This window comes from Lepus europaeus, chromosome 15 (assembly GCF_033115175.1).
Source record: "Lepus europaeus isolate LE1 chromosome 15, mLepTim1.pri, whole genome shotgun sequence".
Taxonomy (NCBI): domain Eukaryota; kingdom Metazoa; phylum Chordata; class Mammalia; order Lagomorpha; family Leporidae; genus Lepus; species Lepus europaeus.
Genome location: NC_084841.1, coordinates 43,062,979 through 43,076,630, shown reverse-complemented (window position 1 = coordinate 43,076,630; position 13,652 = coordinate 43,062,979). Strand labels below are relative to the sequence as shown.

Below are 13,652 nucleotides of genomic sequence, written 5' to 3'. Positions count from 1 at the left end.
TCTCCAAGTCTAGGTTCTTCAGGTTTAAAGGTCTTAGTACTCAAAAACAGCATAGTTCCATTAGAGAAAAGGGCAGGAGTCCTACCTGAATGATAAGCTACTGTTCTGTGTGGGCACTTGAGACTCCTCTACAAAGGAGCAGCTGACAGAAAGAAGAGCTGTCAGTCTGCAAGGACATGGCATCCTAACTTCTTAATAGACAGACCATATGGCATACAGCATAACCTCAAATACCTGTCAATAATTGGTATGTGAATTTTCTAAAAAACATCCAATATTCCCAAATTCTGTTAGGTTTGAAAAGAATGCTCAAAAATAAAAATAATTGCATTTAGTAAGTCCTTGTTAAATCCTAGTTAAGTTCTCTGCTATAACACATGAACACTTTTTAACTAAAATGTGATACTAATGCAAAGCCAGGAATAAAGATAAGAAACACTGAAAATTATGATATATATTTTAGAAACACACCTACTTTTTAAACTACCTATGTTAGAATATTAAATTTAAAAAAAATCTTAAAAAGAATATTCATATCACTGTGAATTCTATAAGGTATTTATGTATATAACCAAATTATTTTTAAGAAGAAAAATTTTACCTTTGAATTTCTTCAGGGAATGTTGCACTGAACATAAGGGTCTGACGCTGTTCCTTTGATGGCATTCCTGGGCAAGAAATTAACTTCTTCATTTCTGGTCCAAAGCCCATATCCAACATGCGATCTGCTTCATCCAAAACTAAGTATTTGATTTGCTTGAGACCAATCTTTGAGGATATTTTCAAGGGTAAGAAGAGAGAATGCACACTCGTTTATATGAAACTAAAATACTATCAACAATTTCAACAGTTACAGTTAAAATATGCTTAAGAACCAAATGATAAGAGTTAAGCATAAAATGATGAGAATGGTTATGCTTAGATAATGCTATCAGTCTTTACTTATATTATCAATTTTCCGTAATGTACAGAACATTTTTTAAATGTTATTTTAAATTAACACTTTATTTAAAGTAGCATGTTATTTAAACATTATTTTAAAAAACACAATTTAAAATTAAGGTAAATGAAACCAAATACCTAGATCAATAGCATACAATAGAACATTTTTTAAGGGTAAAAGTGACTATTTTTGCTCATGTGGATTTCACCCTGCCCTTTGTTTTTTTGTTTTAAAAGATTTATTAATTTACTTGAAAGAATTACACAGAGAGATGGAGAGGCAGAGAGTGCGCATGGTGGGGGGGAGAGGGAGAGAGCACGCGCACTCGAGAGAGAGGGGTCTTTCATCCGCTGGTTCACTCCCCACTTGGCCACAATGGCCAGAGCTGCATCAATCCAAAGCCAGGAGCTTCTTCCAGGTCTCCCATGCAGGTGCAGGGGCCCACAGACTTGGGCCATCCTCTACTGCATTCCCAGGCCATAGCAGTGGGCTGGATCAGAAATGAAACAGCCAGGTCTTGAACCAGCACCCATATGGGATGTCAGCACTGCAGGCGGTGGCTTTACCTGCTATGCCACAGTGCCGGCCCCACAACAGAACTTTACACAGTTACTTGGAAGTTCTGTTATCTGCAGTCTAACATGTTAGCCATTAACCATAGATAGCTATTACATGCTTAAAATGTGGATACTGGGGCCGGTGCTGTGGCATAGTGGGTTAAGCTGCCACCTGCAGTGCTGGCATCCCATATGGGTACAGGTTAGAGTCCTGGCTGCTATATTTTCAATCCAGCTCCCTGCTAATATCCTTGGGAAGCAACCAGCAGATAGATCAAGTTTGTGGGCCCCTGCACCCATTTGAGAGACCCAGAAGAAGCTCCTAGCTCCTGACTTCTGTCTAGCCCAGCCCTGGCCATTGCAGCCACTTGGAAAGTGAACCAGCAGACAGAAGACTTCTCTCTCTCTTCCTCTGACTCTCTAACTCCACCTTTCAAATAATTAAATCTTTTAAAAAAGATAAAATATAATATATAAAAATTTATATAAATTTATTATTTATAATTTATATTATATTATAATTATAATATAATTAATAATATATTATATTATTATTTATATTATATATTATATAATATATATTATATTTATAATTATAATTATTATTTATAATTTATATTATTTATTTTATAAATATTTAAACAAAGTGCTAGTGGTTACTGCATTGGGCAGCACAGATCCAGACTGTACTAGCCAATAAAGTCAGATTATTTTATAGAACAAATAAAATCTTAGCATAACACATTCAAATGCCTTATAACTGGTAAGTTTTTTTCTATTTAAATCCTTAATAAGTGTTTCATTCTATCATTCAGAACAACTAAGAAACTTCTCTTACCTTTGTATAAACAATAATTATTGCTTATAGAGAGGACATATTTACAAAATGAAAACATGTGACTCATACCAACATGTAGATGGTTAGCAAGAAAACAAGGCAGATTTCTTGCAATACTTTTAATAAGTATCCTAAGAAAGGGCCCTTAACACACACAAAAAAGCATGTTTTGAACAACAGCTTTAAAAAGTCTAAAAAAAATCACATCCATTCAAGTGAAATTAAAGTATTGGAGATGTAATAATCTGGCATATGAATTTCTAAATAAACACACAGCCCTGAAATCTCTTCTTAAAGACTTAGAGAACTAACAATCTTCATTAGTATCACTCATTTTCTTAAACAGGAGACAAAATTATTGACACAACAGCAGGTTTTATCCAGAAGAAAAATTATTTCACCAAGACACATAAAAACTAGATGAAATTATTTATTGCAGTTTTCTCCTAGAATAGTGGGTATTTATAGGCTATGGATTCTGGAATCAGACACAAATTCTAACTCTAGTTCATACTACTTACTTTAGGGTAACTGAAGATTTCACATAAATTGTACAACAGGGTACTTCAAAAGACCCATGGAAAAGTGGAATTTAAAGATCAACTTATGAGCAAGCACTGGGCGCTAAGAATGAAGTCACTGCTTGGGATGCCCACATCTCACACTGAAGAACCTAGGTTTGACTCCCTGCTCTGTTCCCAATTCCAGTTTCCTGTTAATGCAACAGGTGATAGCACAAGTGATTAGATCCATCCCACCCAAGTGTGAACTCTAGACTTAGTTTCCAGCTCCTGGCTTGGGCCTGGCCCAGCCCTAGATATTGAGGGCATTTGGGGAGTGAACCAAATCAGCAAATAGGAGATCTCAATCTCTCCTCTTCCTTCTCTCCCTCTCTTTCAAACAAAGAAAATAAATAAAGGTTAAAAATAGAAAATAAATTTTGATGCAAAACAAATTTGAAACCCAAGAATATTTTTCTCATAATACGAAACATTTCAAAGACAATTCAAACACATTGATTTCAAAAACTTTCTGCACAACAAACCTATGTTTTAATTCTATTTTTCACAAACTTTTTCAAGTAACCTCTGTAATCTCACTGAGTCTGTTTTCCTATGTATAGAATTTAAAATATTACTTGTTTTATGCTGGGATTACTTTGGAGAGAATTACATGAGAATGAATTAAAAAAAACTGATGGATCCAAACATATAATAAACAGTACTAGAATAAAATATATTTTATATTACCCTGTTCTCTCTCTCTCTCTCTCTCTCTCTCTCTCACACACACACACACACACACACACCTATCAATCTTCCAACTTGGTTATCCCTGTAGAGCCTACCTTTTCTTTACCTATGATATCCATCAGTCTTCCAGGAGTAGCACACAATATATTACAGCCTTGTACTATCTGTCGAATTGAATGCCCCAACTGGGTTCCTCCATACATAACAACAGCTCTTACACAAGTCCTATTGATAAGAAAAATAAAGATCAATTTCTAGTTATTCAAAAATTAGTCATTTCTAACAATATGTAAAAAAAAAACACAGGAAAAAAAGTATATTCAATTACCTAAAAAAAAAATTCTGCCCAGCATGAAGGTGAAAATATGGAAAAAGTGTCAAATTGGGAAAAAATAATGTATACCCTGATATAGTTCTTCAAAAACAATGAGAAACATCACTCCTCCTCCCAGACACAAAACAAGCCAAAGATATAAACAGTGAATAAAAAATACAAATGGCTCTGAAAAATGAAAAATAAGTTCAACATTAATTTAAAAATGAATACAAGACACATTCCCTCAAGTGGGATAATACCATTTTAGTCAAGAGAATAAGGGAATTTAGCACCTTTCTTTTTTAGTCTGTATTAAAATTTAAAAACTTATGGTTTGTCCCAGTAAATTTACCTCTTGAAATTTACCACTCAAATGGGCAGAAATGAAAATACAGTAAGATTCACTGCAATCATTTTTAGTTTCAAAAGTCTGAAAACCACATGTATATCAGTACAGGAACTGAATATGGTACAACCATAAGAAAAAATACTGTGTGTTCAAAAAACAAAAACAAAACAAAACAAAACAAAAAAACAGGATTGATGGGGCTGACACTGATGGCATGTGTAGTGGGTAAGGCTGCCGCCTACAGTGCCAGTTTCTCACATGGGCACCTGTTTGAGCCCTGGTTGCTCCACTTCCAATCCAGCTCCCTGTTAATGGCCTGGGAAAGCAGAGGATGGCCCAAGTGCTTGGAAACTAGCACCTATGTGGGAGACCCAAAAGAAGCCCTTGGCTCCTGGCTTCAGATCAACCCAGCTCTGGGTGGTGTGGCCATTTGGGGAGTGAAGCAGCAGATAGAAGATCAATCTGTCTTTCCCTTTCCCTCTCTCCCTAGCTCTCACTCTTTAAAATAAATTAATCCTTAAAAAATAGTGTTTAGATTAGTTACTATCTCCAATATATATTTTTTAAAAAGCCTCAGGAGCTAACAGCTTAAAACGCTACTTTTGTCAAGAGGCAGATTAACTTATATTTGATCAAAGATCCAAAACTAATCCCTGGAGTAATTACAGTCTATTCAATAAATGGTGCTGGGAAAATTGGATTTCCACATGCAGAAACATGAAGCAAGACCCCTACCTTTCACCATACACAAAAATTCACTCTACATGGATTAAAGACTTAAATCTACGACCCGACACCATCAAATTATTAAAGAGCATTGGAGAAACCCTACAAGATATAGGTACTGGCAAAGACTTTTTGGAAAATACCGCAGGAGCACAGGCAGTCAAAGCAAAAATTAACATTTGGGATTGCATCAAATTGAGAAGTTTCTGTACTTCAAAAGAAACAGGAAAGTGAAGAGGAAACCGACAGAATGGGAAAAAATATTTGCAAACTATGCTACAGATAAAGGGTTGATAACCAGAATCTACAAAGAGATCAAGAAACTCCACGACATCAAAACAAACAACCCACTTAAGAGATGGGCCAAGGACCTCAATAGACATTTTTCAAAAGAGGAAATCCAAATGGCCAACAGACACATGAAAAAATGTTCAAGATCACTAGCCATCAGGGAAATGCAAATCAAAAGCACAATGAGGTTTCACCTCACCCCGGTGAGAATGGCTCACATTCAGAAATCTACCAACAACAGATGCTGGAGAGGATGTGGGGAAAATGGGACACTAACCCACTGTTGGTGGGAATGCAAACTGGTTAAGCCACTATGGAATTTAGTCTGGAGATTCCTCAGAAACCTGAATATAACCCTACCATACAACCCAGCCAAACCACTCCTTGGAATTTACCCAAAGGAAATTAAATTGGCAAATGAAAAAGCTGTCTGCACATTAATGTTTATTGCAGCTCAATTCACAATAGCAAAGACCTGGAACCAACCCAAATGCCCATCAACACTAGACTGGATAAAGAAATTATGAGACATGTACTCTATAGAATACTATACAGCAGTAAAAAAACAACGAAATCCGGTCATTTGCAACAAAATGGAGGAACCTGGAAAACATCATGCTGAGTGAATTAAGCCAGTCCCAAAGGGACAAATATCATATATTTTTCCTGTTGAAGTGAAATGGACACTATGAGAAACAGAGACTTGATCAGCTCTTGTCCTGACTGTTGATTACAATGTAATACTTTATCCATTTTAGTATTTTTTTTGTTCTAGTACTATTGTTTGAACTCTGTAATTAACACACAATTATTCTTAGGTGTTTAAATTTTAACTGAAAAGTGATCCCTGTTAAATGTAAGAGTGGGAATAAGAGAGGGAGGAGATGTACAATTTGGGACATGCTCAATCGGACTTGCCCCAAATGGTGGAGTTAGAAACGTGCCAGGATATTCCAATACAATCCCATTAAGGTGGCATCTACCAATGCCATTTCACTAGTCCAAGTGATCAATTTCAGTTCACAATTGATCACACTGATAGGTCTAAGAGTCAAAGGGATCACACAAAACAAGACTAGTGTCTGCTAATACTAACTGATAGAATCAAAAAGGGAAAGAACTATCCATCATGGGAAGTAGGATACACAGTGGACTCACAGAATGGCAGACGTCCTAAATAGCACTCTGGCCTCAGAATCAGCCTTTAAGGCATTCCGATCTGGCTGAAGAGCCCATGAGAGTATTTTAGGCATGGAAAGCCAAGACACTCGAGGGGGGAGGGGGAGGCCTAAATGAAAGATCTCTGTGAGTGAGATCCCAGTGGAAAGAACGGGGCCATCAAATAAGGAGGTACCTTTCTCTGAAGGGAGGAGAGAACTTCCACTTTGACTATGACCCTATCAGAATCAGATCAAAGTCGGCAAACTCAAAAGGCTTCCATAGCCTTGTAAACTCATGACTAGAGCCTAGGGAGATTACTGACGCCATAAACAAGAGTGTCAAATTGTTAAGTCAACAACAGGAGTCACTGTGTACTTACGTCTCATGTGGGATCTGTCCTTAATGTGTTGTCCAATGTGAAGTAATGCTATAACTAGTACTGAAACAATATTTTACACTTTGTGTTTCTGTGTGGGTGCAAACTGATGAAATCTTTACTTAATATATACTAAATCAATCTTCTGTATATAAAGATAATTGAAAATGGAAAAAAAAAGAGGCAGATTAAAGTTTATACTAGGGATATTCAAAAAGTTCAGAGAAATACATATGAAAAACCCACACATGAATTTTTTAAAAATGCATCAAGGTAAACTTCTATTTTAATTCAATTTTTCCACAAACTTTTTGAAATACCCTCACACAACTTGCATCAGTTATTTCTGCAGTGCTTCATATGAAATCATTAATAGTAGGTAACCAAAGAGAAGAATCAATGAACCAGAAGTCAAGAATATAGGAAAATTTTGTTTTATTAAATAAACTAATTGTTTTAAAAAACTTGCTTTCCACTATTATAAGGACAAAATACATTTTATGTATATGTGTAGAGAGAACACATAAAATAGCATCTTCTAAGAATAACTTAATTATTACTATTATGTATGTGTACCATAATTAAACCAGTTCAATGCTGATGGACATTGATGTATCTTTCAATTCTTTACCACACACTTTTGCAAAAAATATTCATACACAAATGTCCCTCTTTGTGCACAAATATTAACTGAATGTACTATCTTTATGTTTTTGTTTTTAAAGATGAAAATATTGGGGTGGGTGTTTGGCCTAGCAATTGAGATGCCCATATTCATCAGAGTGCATAGGTTCTATTCCCAGCTTCAACTCCTGATTCCAGTTTCCCACTAGTGCAGACTCTGGGAGGCAGCAGGTCATGACAGCTCAGATAACTGAGTTCCTTCCACCCACGGGAGAAATGGATTGTATTCCCAGTTTCTGGTTCCAAGCCTAGTTCAGGCCTGGCCACTGCAGCCATTTGGAGACTGGACAAAATGATTGGAGCTCCATGTCCCTCTCTCTCTCTCTCACATTACAAAACAAGATGAAAAAATTAACATGAATCTTCATTCACTTCATTCAAAAGCCTGAAAACAATACCATATATGAGGATTAGCAAGAAATAAACACTGAGGGCCAGTGACGGAGTGGATAAAGCTGCTTTCTGGGACGCTGGCATTCCATACAGGCACTTGTCAGACTCCTGACTGCTCCACTTCTGATCCAGCTCCCTGCTAATGGCTTGGGGAAAGCAGCAAAAGATGGCCCAAGTGCTTGGGCCTCTGCATCCTCATGGGAAACCCAGAAGTTCTCAGTGGCTCCTGGCTTCAGCGTGACCCAGTCCTAGCCATTGCAGGCATTTGGGGAGAGAACCAGAGATAGAAGATCTGTCTCTCCCTCTCTAACAATATCTTTCAAATAAACAAATCTTAAAAAGAAACAAACACACACTGGTATATGCATGCAATTTACATCTACTTAAAGAGATCTATCAAGTTTGACATTATAGTGATTTTAGTAATCACATTTTCCTCTTTTTGTTCACCTCTCATTTAAAATAAACTGATTTAGGGATGGGCATTTAGCCTAGCAGTTAAGATACCCACATTCCACATCAGAGTTCGTCAACTAGACACCCAATTCTGGCTCCTAAAGCCAAGTTCCTGCTAATGCAGACCGTGGGAGACAGAGCAATGGCTCAAGTGTTTCAGTTTTTGCCATCCATGTGGGAGACCTGGACTAAGTCCCCAGATTGTGGCTGCAATCTACCCCAACCCTAGCCATTGTGGTCATCTGAGGAGTCACTGTATCTTAGGACTCTATATATCTGTGTGTGTGTGTGTGTGTCTGAGAACTTTATATATCTGTAATGTATTTATATATATTTGTATAGCTCTATATATCTGTATACATCTCTATATATCTGAGAACTCTATCTCTGGGTGTCTTTCTGGGTATCTCGTGTCTCATTTCCGCTCAATTATTAAAATAGTGGGTAAAGCTGCTGCCTGCAACGCCAGTATCCTATGTGACCAACCAGTTCATGTCCTTGCTGCTCCACTTCTGATCCAGCTCCCTGCTAATGGCTTAGGAAAAGCGGTGGAAGATGGTTCAAGCACTTGGGTCACGTGGGAGACCCAGATGAAGCTCCTGACTTTGCCCTGGCCCAGCCCCAGCTGTTACAGCCATCTGGGAAGTGAACCAGCGATCGATAGAAGACACATACATCCATCTCTCTCTCTATCTTTCGCTTTCTCTCTCCCTCCCTCCATTCCTCTCTCTCTCTCTCTCTCTCTCTCTCTCTCACACACACACACACACACACACACTCACACACACATACTCTCTCAAATGGGCAAATAAATCTTTTAAAAAATTAACTTTACAATAGATGAACTGGTAGATAACAAATGGATAATTCACAAAGGAAAATGATTTAATAAGCATTCAAAAAAGTAGTTCAATCTCATAACAAGTGAACAAAAGATGAAGATACTGATGGTGGTTTTAAAATACATACAAGAATTATTCAATGTTTTTTCCTTCAAATACAGACACTGACTCCCTTTCCTCATTAGCAGAGGCAAAGATTGGTTTCATGGGTTGCACAGCTGTGAACCATGTGCTTGGCTGAATGTTCTTCTGTTGCTATAGTGACATCTGTATTAATTTTAGAATAAAGGGCCTTCCACTTTACTTTCACATTAGTTTCAACAAGTTCAATACTCAGTCCTTAGTGTGAGCTCGACTGAGTGACTTGCTTCTTACAAATAGAATACGGCAGAGTAACAGTATTTGACTTCTGAGACTACATCATTAAAGCCATTGTGTGCCTCCTCTGGTTCTCTCGCCATTCAGGGAAAACCAGCTACCATTTCCTCAGGATAATCTAGCAACTTTATGAACTGGTCCAGTTAAGCCTCCAGATGACTATAACCCTAGCTAACATCCGGATGTCTATAGCCTTGTACAAGATTCCAAACCAGAATCATCCAGTCAACCTGTCCCCCAATTCCTAACCCCCAGAAACTGAAGAGATAAAATGTTCATTGTTTTAAGCAACTAGATTTTAAGATAAATAGGCAGCAGCAGGTAACTAACACAGTATCAAATGTTGAGAGAGGGTATAGTGAAGCTGGCCTTATGCACTACTAGTAGAGAAACTTTAGAAGAAAAATAGGGGCAGATGTGTGGCACAGTGGTTAACCTGCAACCTGGCTTGCCTGCATCCCATATCAGATTGCCTGACTGAACTTGCAGCTACTTCTCTACCCATCCAGAGTCCTGCTAATACACAACCTGGGGGACAGCAGATGACAACTCAAGAATTTGAGCTCCTGCTACCCACGTGGAAGACCCAGATGGAGTACCAGGCTCCTAGCTTCAACCTGGCCCAGCCCCACCTGTTGTGAACATTTGCAAACTGAGCCCATAGGTGAAAGATTATCTCCACCCTTACCCCTCTCTTTCAAATAAAAAATAAAGAAACAGAAAAAAATTTACTCAGCAAGATTTTGTTTTCACTTACCATAGCCGTAAATTAGAAAAACCTAAATAACTCAAACTAGAGAAATAAAATATACATGTACAATTTTAAAGTAATTAAAGTTTAGTGAGATTATACAATAAACAGTTTTCTACATTACAAACTTCTACATAAAAAGACAATCAGGAAAATAGTAATTAAGAACTAATTAACATGTTAATTAAGAACTAAGAACAGTTCATTGTTCGACATGCAGTAAAAATTATCAAAAATATACCAGTATATTTTATGCCTCCAATATTATCTATGTTTAATAAGCATGCTTCTTCTAAAAATAAACAGGATTCCCTAAACACTATTTTTTAAGTGTACATCAACCAAATAATGTTAAACACTGTATTTAGTGTATTATTACCAAATCTTTCCAAAGCAAGTGTGAAAAAAACTCCAAAGAAAAATATTTGTAAGTGGCATTCCAAACATACTTACCCAAAAGAAAATTTTCTGGCTTCCAAGTAAATCTGGTTGATCAGTTCTCGAGTTGGTGCTACAATAATACACTCAGGTTCCTGCAGCTCTTTAAAGCGGCTGGCAGTTACTCCTTCACGCATTAGATGCGCCAGAATTGGCAAGAGAAATGCTGCCTAGAAATTAAATTGCCTAATTCACAAATTTATAATACATTGCTTCATACCTAAGAAAGCTATTTCTCATGCTCTTATACAACCTCACCCTCTAGCTTCTTCTTTCACTTTGCTGGTAAATTTAAGTGAAAATGTTTATCTCAATAAATTCTTAACATTTAGGTCTTGATGCTCATGTTATAAATGTTTGATAAATTTACTCTATCAAACTATTTTTTAGTTTTAAAAAAGCATACTCATGGATTCTAAACATATCAGTAACATTAACTGATTTATAGAGGGTAATGCAAGTGTAACTTCATGCAAATTACTGCATTTGATGATCATTTTAAATGAGTCTTTTTGAGTGATAATAAAATTACCACTTAGAATGTATGACAAAAGTGGTCCACAGGTGAAGCTAAAATTTGTAGTAATCATTTAGATCACTAATCACAAAATCTTCACTGAAGTTGCATCTGGTGAGAGAAGCTTCACGCTATAAAACACTTTTAAGCAAATAAAACACTTATTAAAATCCAAATCTATCTTCTGTCAAGAATACAGTGATTCTTCCCACCATACTTGCCTTCTCACCCACACTCCCACCCCTCCTGTTCCTCCATCTCCCATTCCCAGCCCCATTCTCCACTAAGATCCATTGTCAATAAACTTTATACATAGAGGATAAACTCTATACTGAGAGTTCAACAATTTGCACAGAAAAAAAAAAAAAAAAAAAAAAAACTGTTCCTCAGCAGTCAAGATAAGGGCTGTTCAAAGTTTTGCATCTTGAAGTCAACTGCACTTTTTTTTTTTTTTTTTTGAGAAACTTAACTTTAAAAAAGGTCCCAAGAATGATACGTCTTTTGCAAGAAATTAGACATAACTATAACTTCCAAGACATAAGATCTCCATTTAATATATTAAAAGAAATTAACAAGCTGTATCATTAATTGAGGGAGCACCTAAGAAAACAAACAATGGAGCTGGACACTTGGGCATAACTGAAACTTATGTGACATAAGAATATCCTCCACTTAATACATTAAACAAAATAAATCTTTGAGAACAAGTTAACTCTAATAAAACTCTTTGAGGACAGAGGTCCTGCATGAGAAGTTAGTGCACCATGACTCCTGTTGTTAATTTAACAATTAACACTCTTATGTATGACATAAGTGATCACCTTAAGGCTCTTGACATGAGCTGCCTAGGCTAGGAAAGACTTTTGAATCCACAAATTCCATCAGAATTTAGACAAGGCCAAAAGCAAAGGGGAAGTTCTTGCCTCCCTTCAGAGAAATGTACATCCTTCTTTGATGACAGCATCTTTCCGCTGGGGTCTCATCCACAGAGGCCCTTCATGTAGGACATTTTTTGGCACAATGCCTTGGCTTTCCATGCCTTAAATGCTCTCATGGGCTTTTCAGCCAGACCAGAATGCCTTAAAGGCCGATTTTGAGGTCAGACTGCTACTTAAAGTAATTGTCATTCTATGAGTTTGCTGTATGGACTACTTCCCATGTTGGACCATTCACTCCTTTTTAATTCTACCTATTATTATTACCAGACACTTAATCCTATCTATATGACCACTTTAACACTTAAAATGCTATTTTTACCACCTCACAGCTGCTTTATTGTACAACTCACCCATGTTTCCCTTTAATTCAATAACAGAGGCTGATTAAGCCTAAAATGGTATGAGCCAGGACTTTATGATCTGCAAACTAACAGTCTCATCTCATGGAACCCTATTTAATAAACAAACACCCTTGATTAGTCCTGAAACCCAGCTAGTCTCATCAGAGTTTTGAGAATTAGGAAAACCTGAGATCACTTCATACTAAAGATCATGTATACTACATATAGCTATTTCTCATTCTTTATATTTTGATGCCAAGACCATAGCTTTATTTTACAGAAATTATTTTCTCCCTCTCTAAGCGCTGAAGTTTTGACCTCAAATCATTTTAAGATACTACCATGTCCCAGAAAAAGGCTGAGCACATTTAGAAACAGATTAAACATCTATGGGCTGCAACCCTACCTTAGATCAAAACTCTTTCAGAAGTACATACACTTCAATAAAGCAGAAGCAAAAATCATGAATAGTTATGACAGCTCATTGAAAACATATATAAAAGTCTTAGAAAGAAAAGCATTAAAAATGTTAACTATTTGGCTATGAGAGAGAATGTGTGTGGGAAAATTACTTACGGTTTTCCCAGATCCTGTTTGAGCACAAGCCATCAAATCTCTTCCTGCAAGTATAATAGGAATACTATATTTCTGCACAGGAGTAAGCTTAGTATAACCAGCTTTAGCAATGTTATTATTCAGTGTCTGACAGAGATTAGCTTCTTCAAAAGTCTAAAAGCAAAAAGGGGGGGAGCAGTGATTAAATTCCATATACAGCATTTCATGAACACATTCCAATTGAACCAGTTTCAAGGCTTGCTAATTTTACTTTATACACTAAAGTTACTTTACCAATGTACCTCCACTCAAAAGACAACATCCAGAGTCTATTACGTTATAAATTAATAGAATTAGGAAGTATTTCTCATAGACAGTATTCCTAAAAATTTTTTTTCTACCCCATTAAAACCTGTAAGATATAAAAAACTCTGATGCGGGATTTTCAAGATGGTAGAATATGGAGGGAGCTTACTGCTCTAAACCAGGGGAAGACAGTTTTTTTAAAAAGTGTTGAGGGGCTGGCGCTGTGGCACAGTGGCACAGTGG

At 36.7% G+C, this 13,652-nt stretch overlaps 1 protein-coding gene across 3 annotated transcripts in view; it reads right to left on the bottom strand.

Moving 5' to 3' along the window:
• DDX4 (DEAD-box helicase 4) overlaps nucleotides 1-13,652 on the bottom strand; it is a 91,515-nt gene that overhangs the window by 15,555 nt on the left and 62,308 nt on the right. For all 3 annotated transcript variants that reach the window (XM_062211786.1, XM_062211788.1, XM_062211787.1), the window contains 4 exons: nucleotides 13,125-13,277; nucleotides 10,768-10,922; nucleotides 3,687-3,816; nucleotides 602-768 (listed from right to left, as the gene is read on the bottom strand). In XM_062211786.1, coding sequence (XP_062067770.1) covers nucleotides 602-768; nucleotides 3,687-3,816; nucleotides 10,768-10,922; nucleotides 13,125-13,277 — 605 coding nt within the window. The remainder of the gene's footprint in view (nucleotides 1-601; nucleotides 769-3,686; nucleotides 3,817-10,767; nucleotides 10,923-13,124; nucleotides 13,278-13,652) is intronic.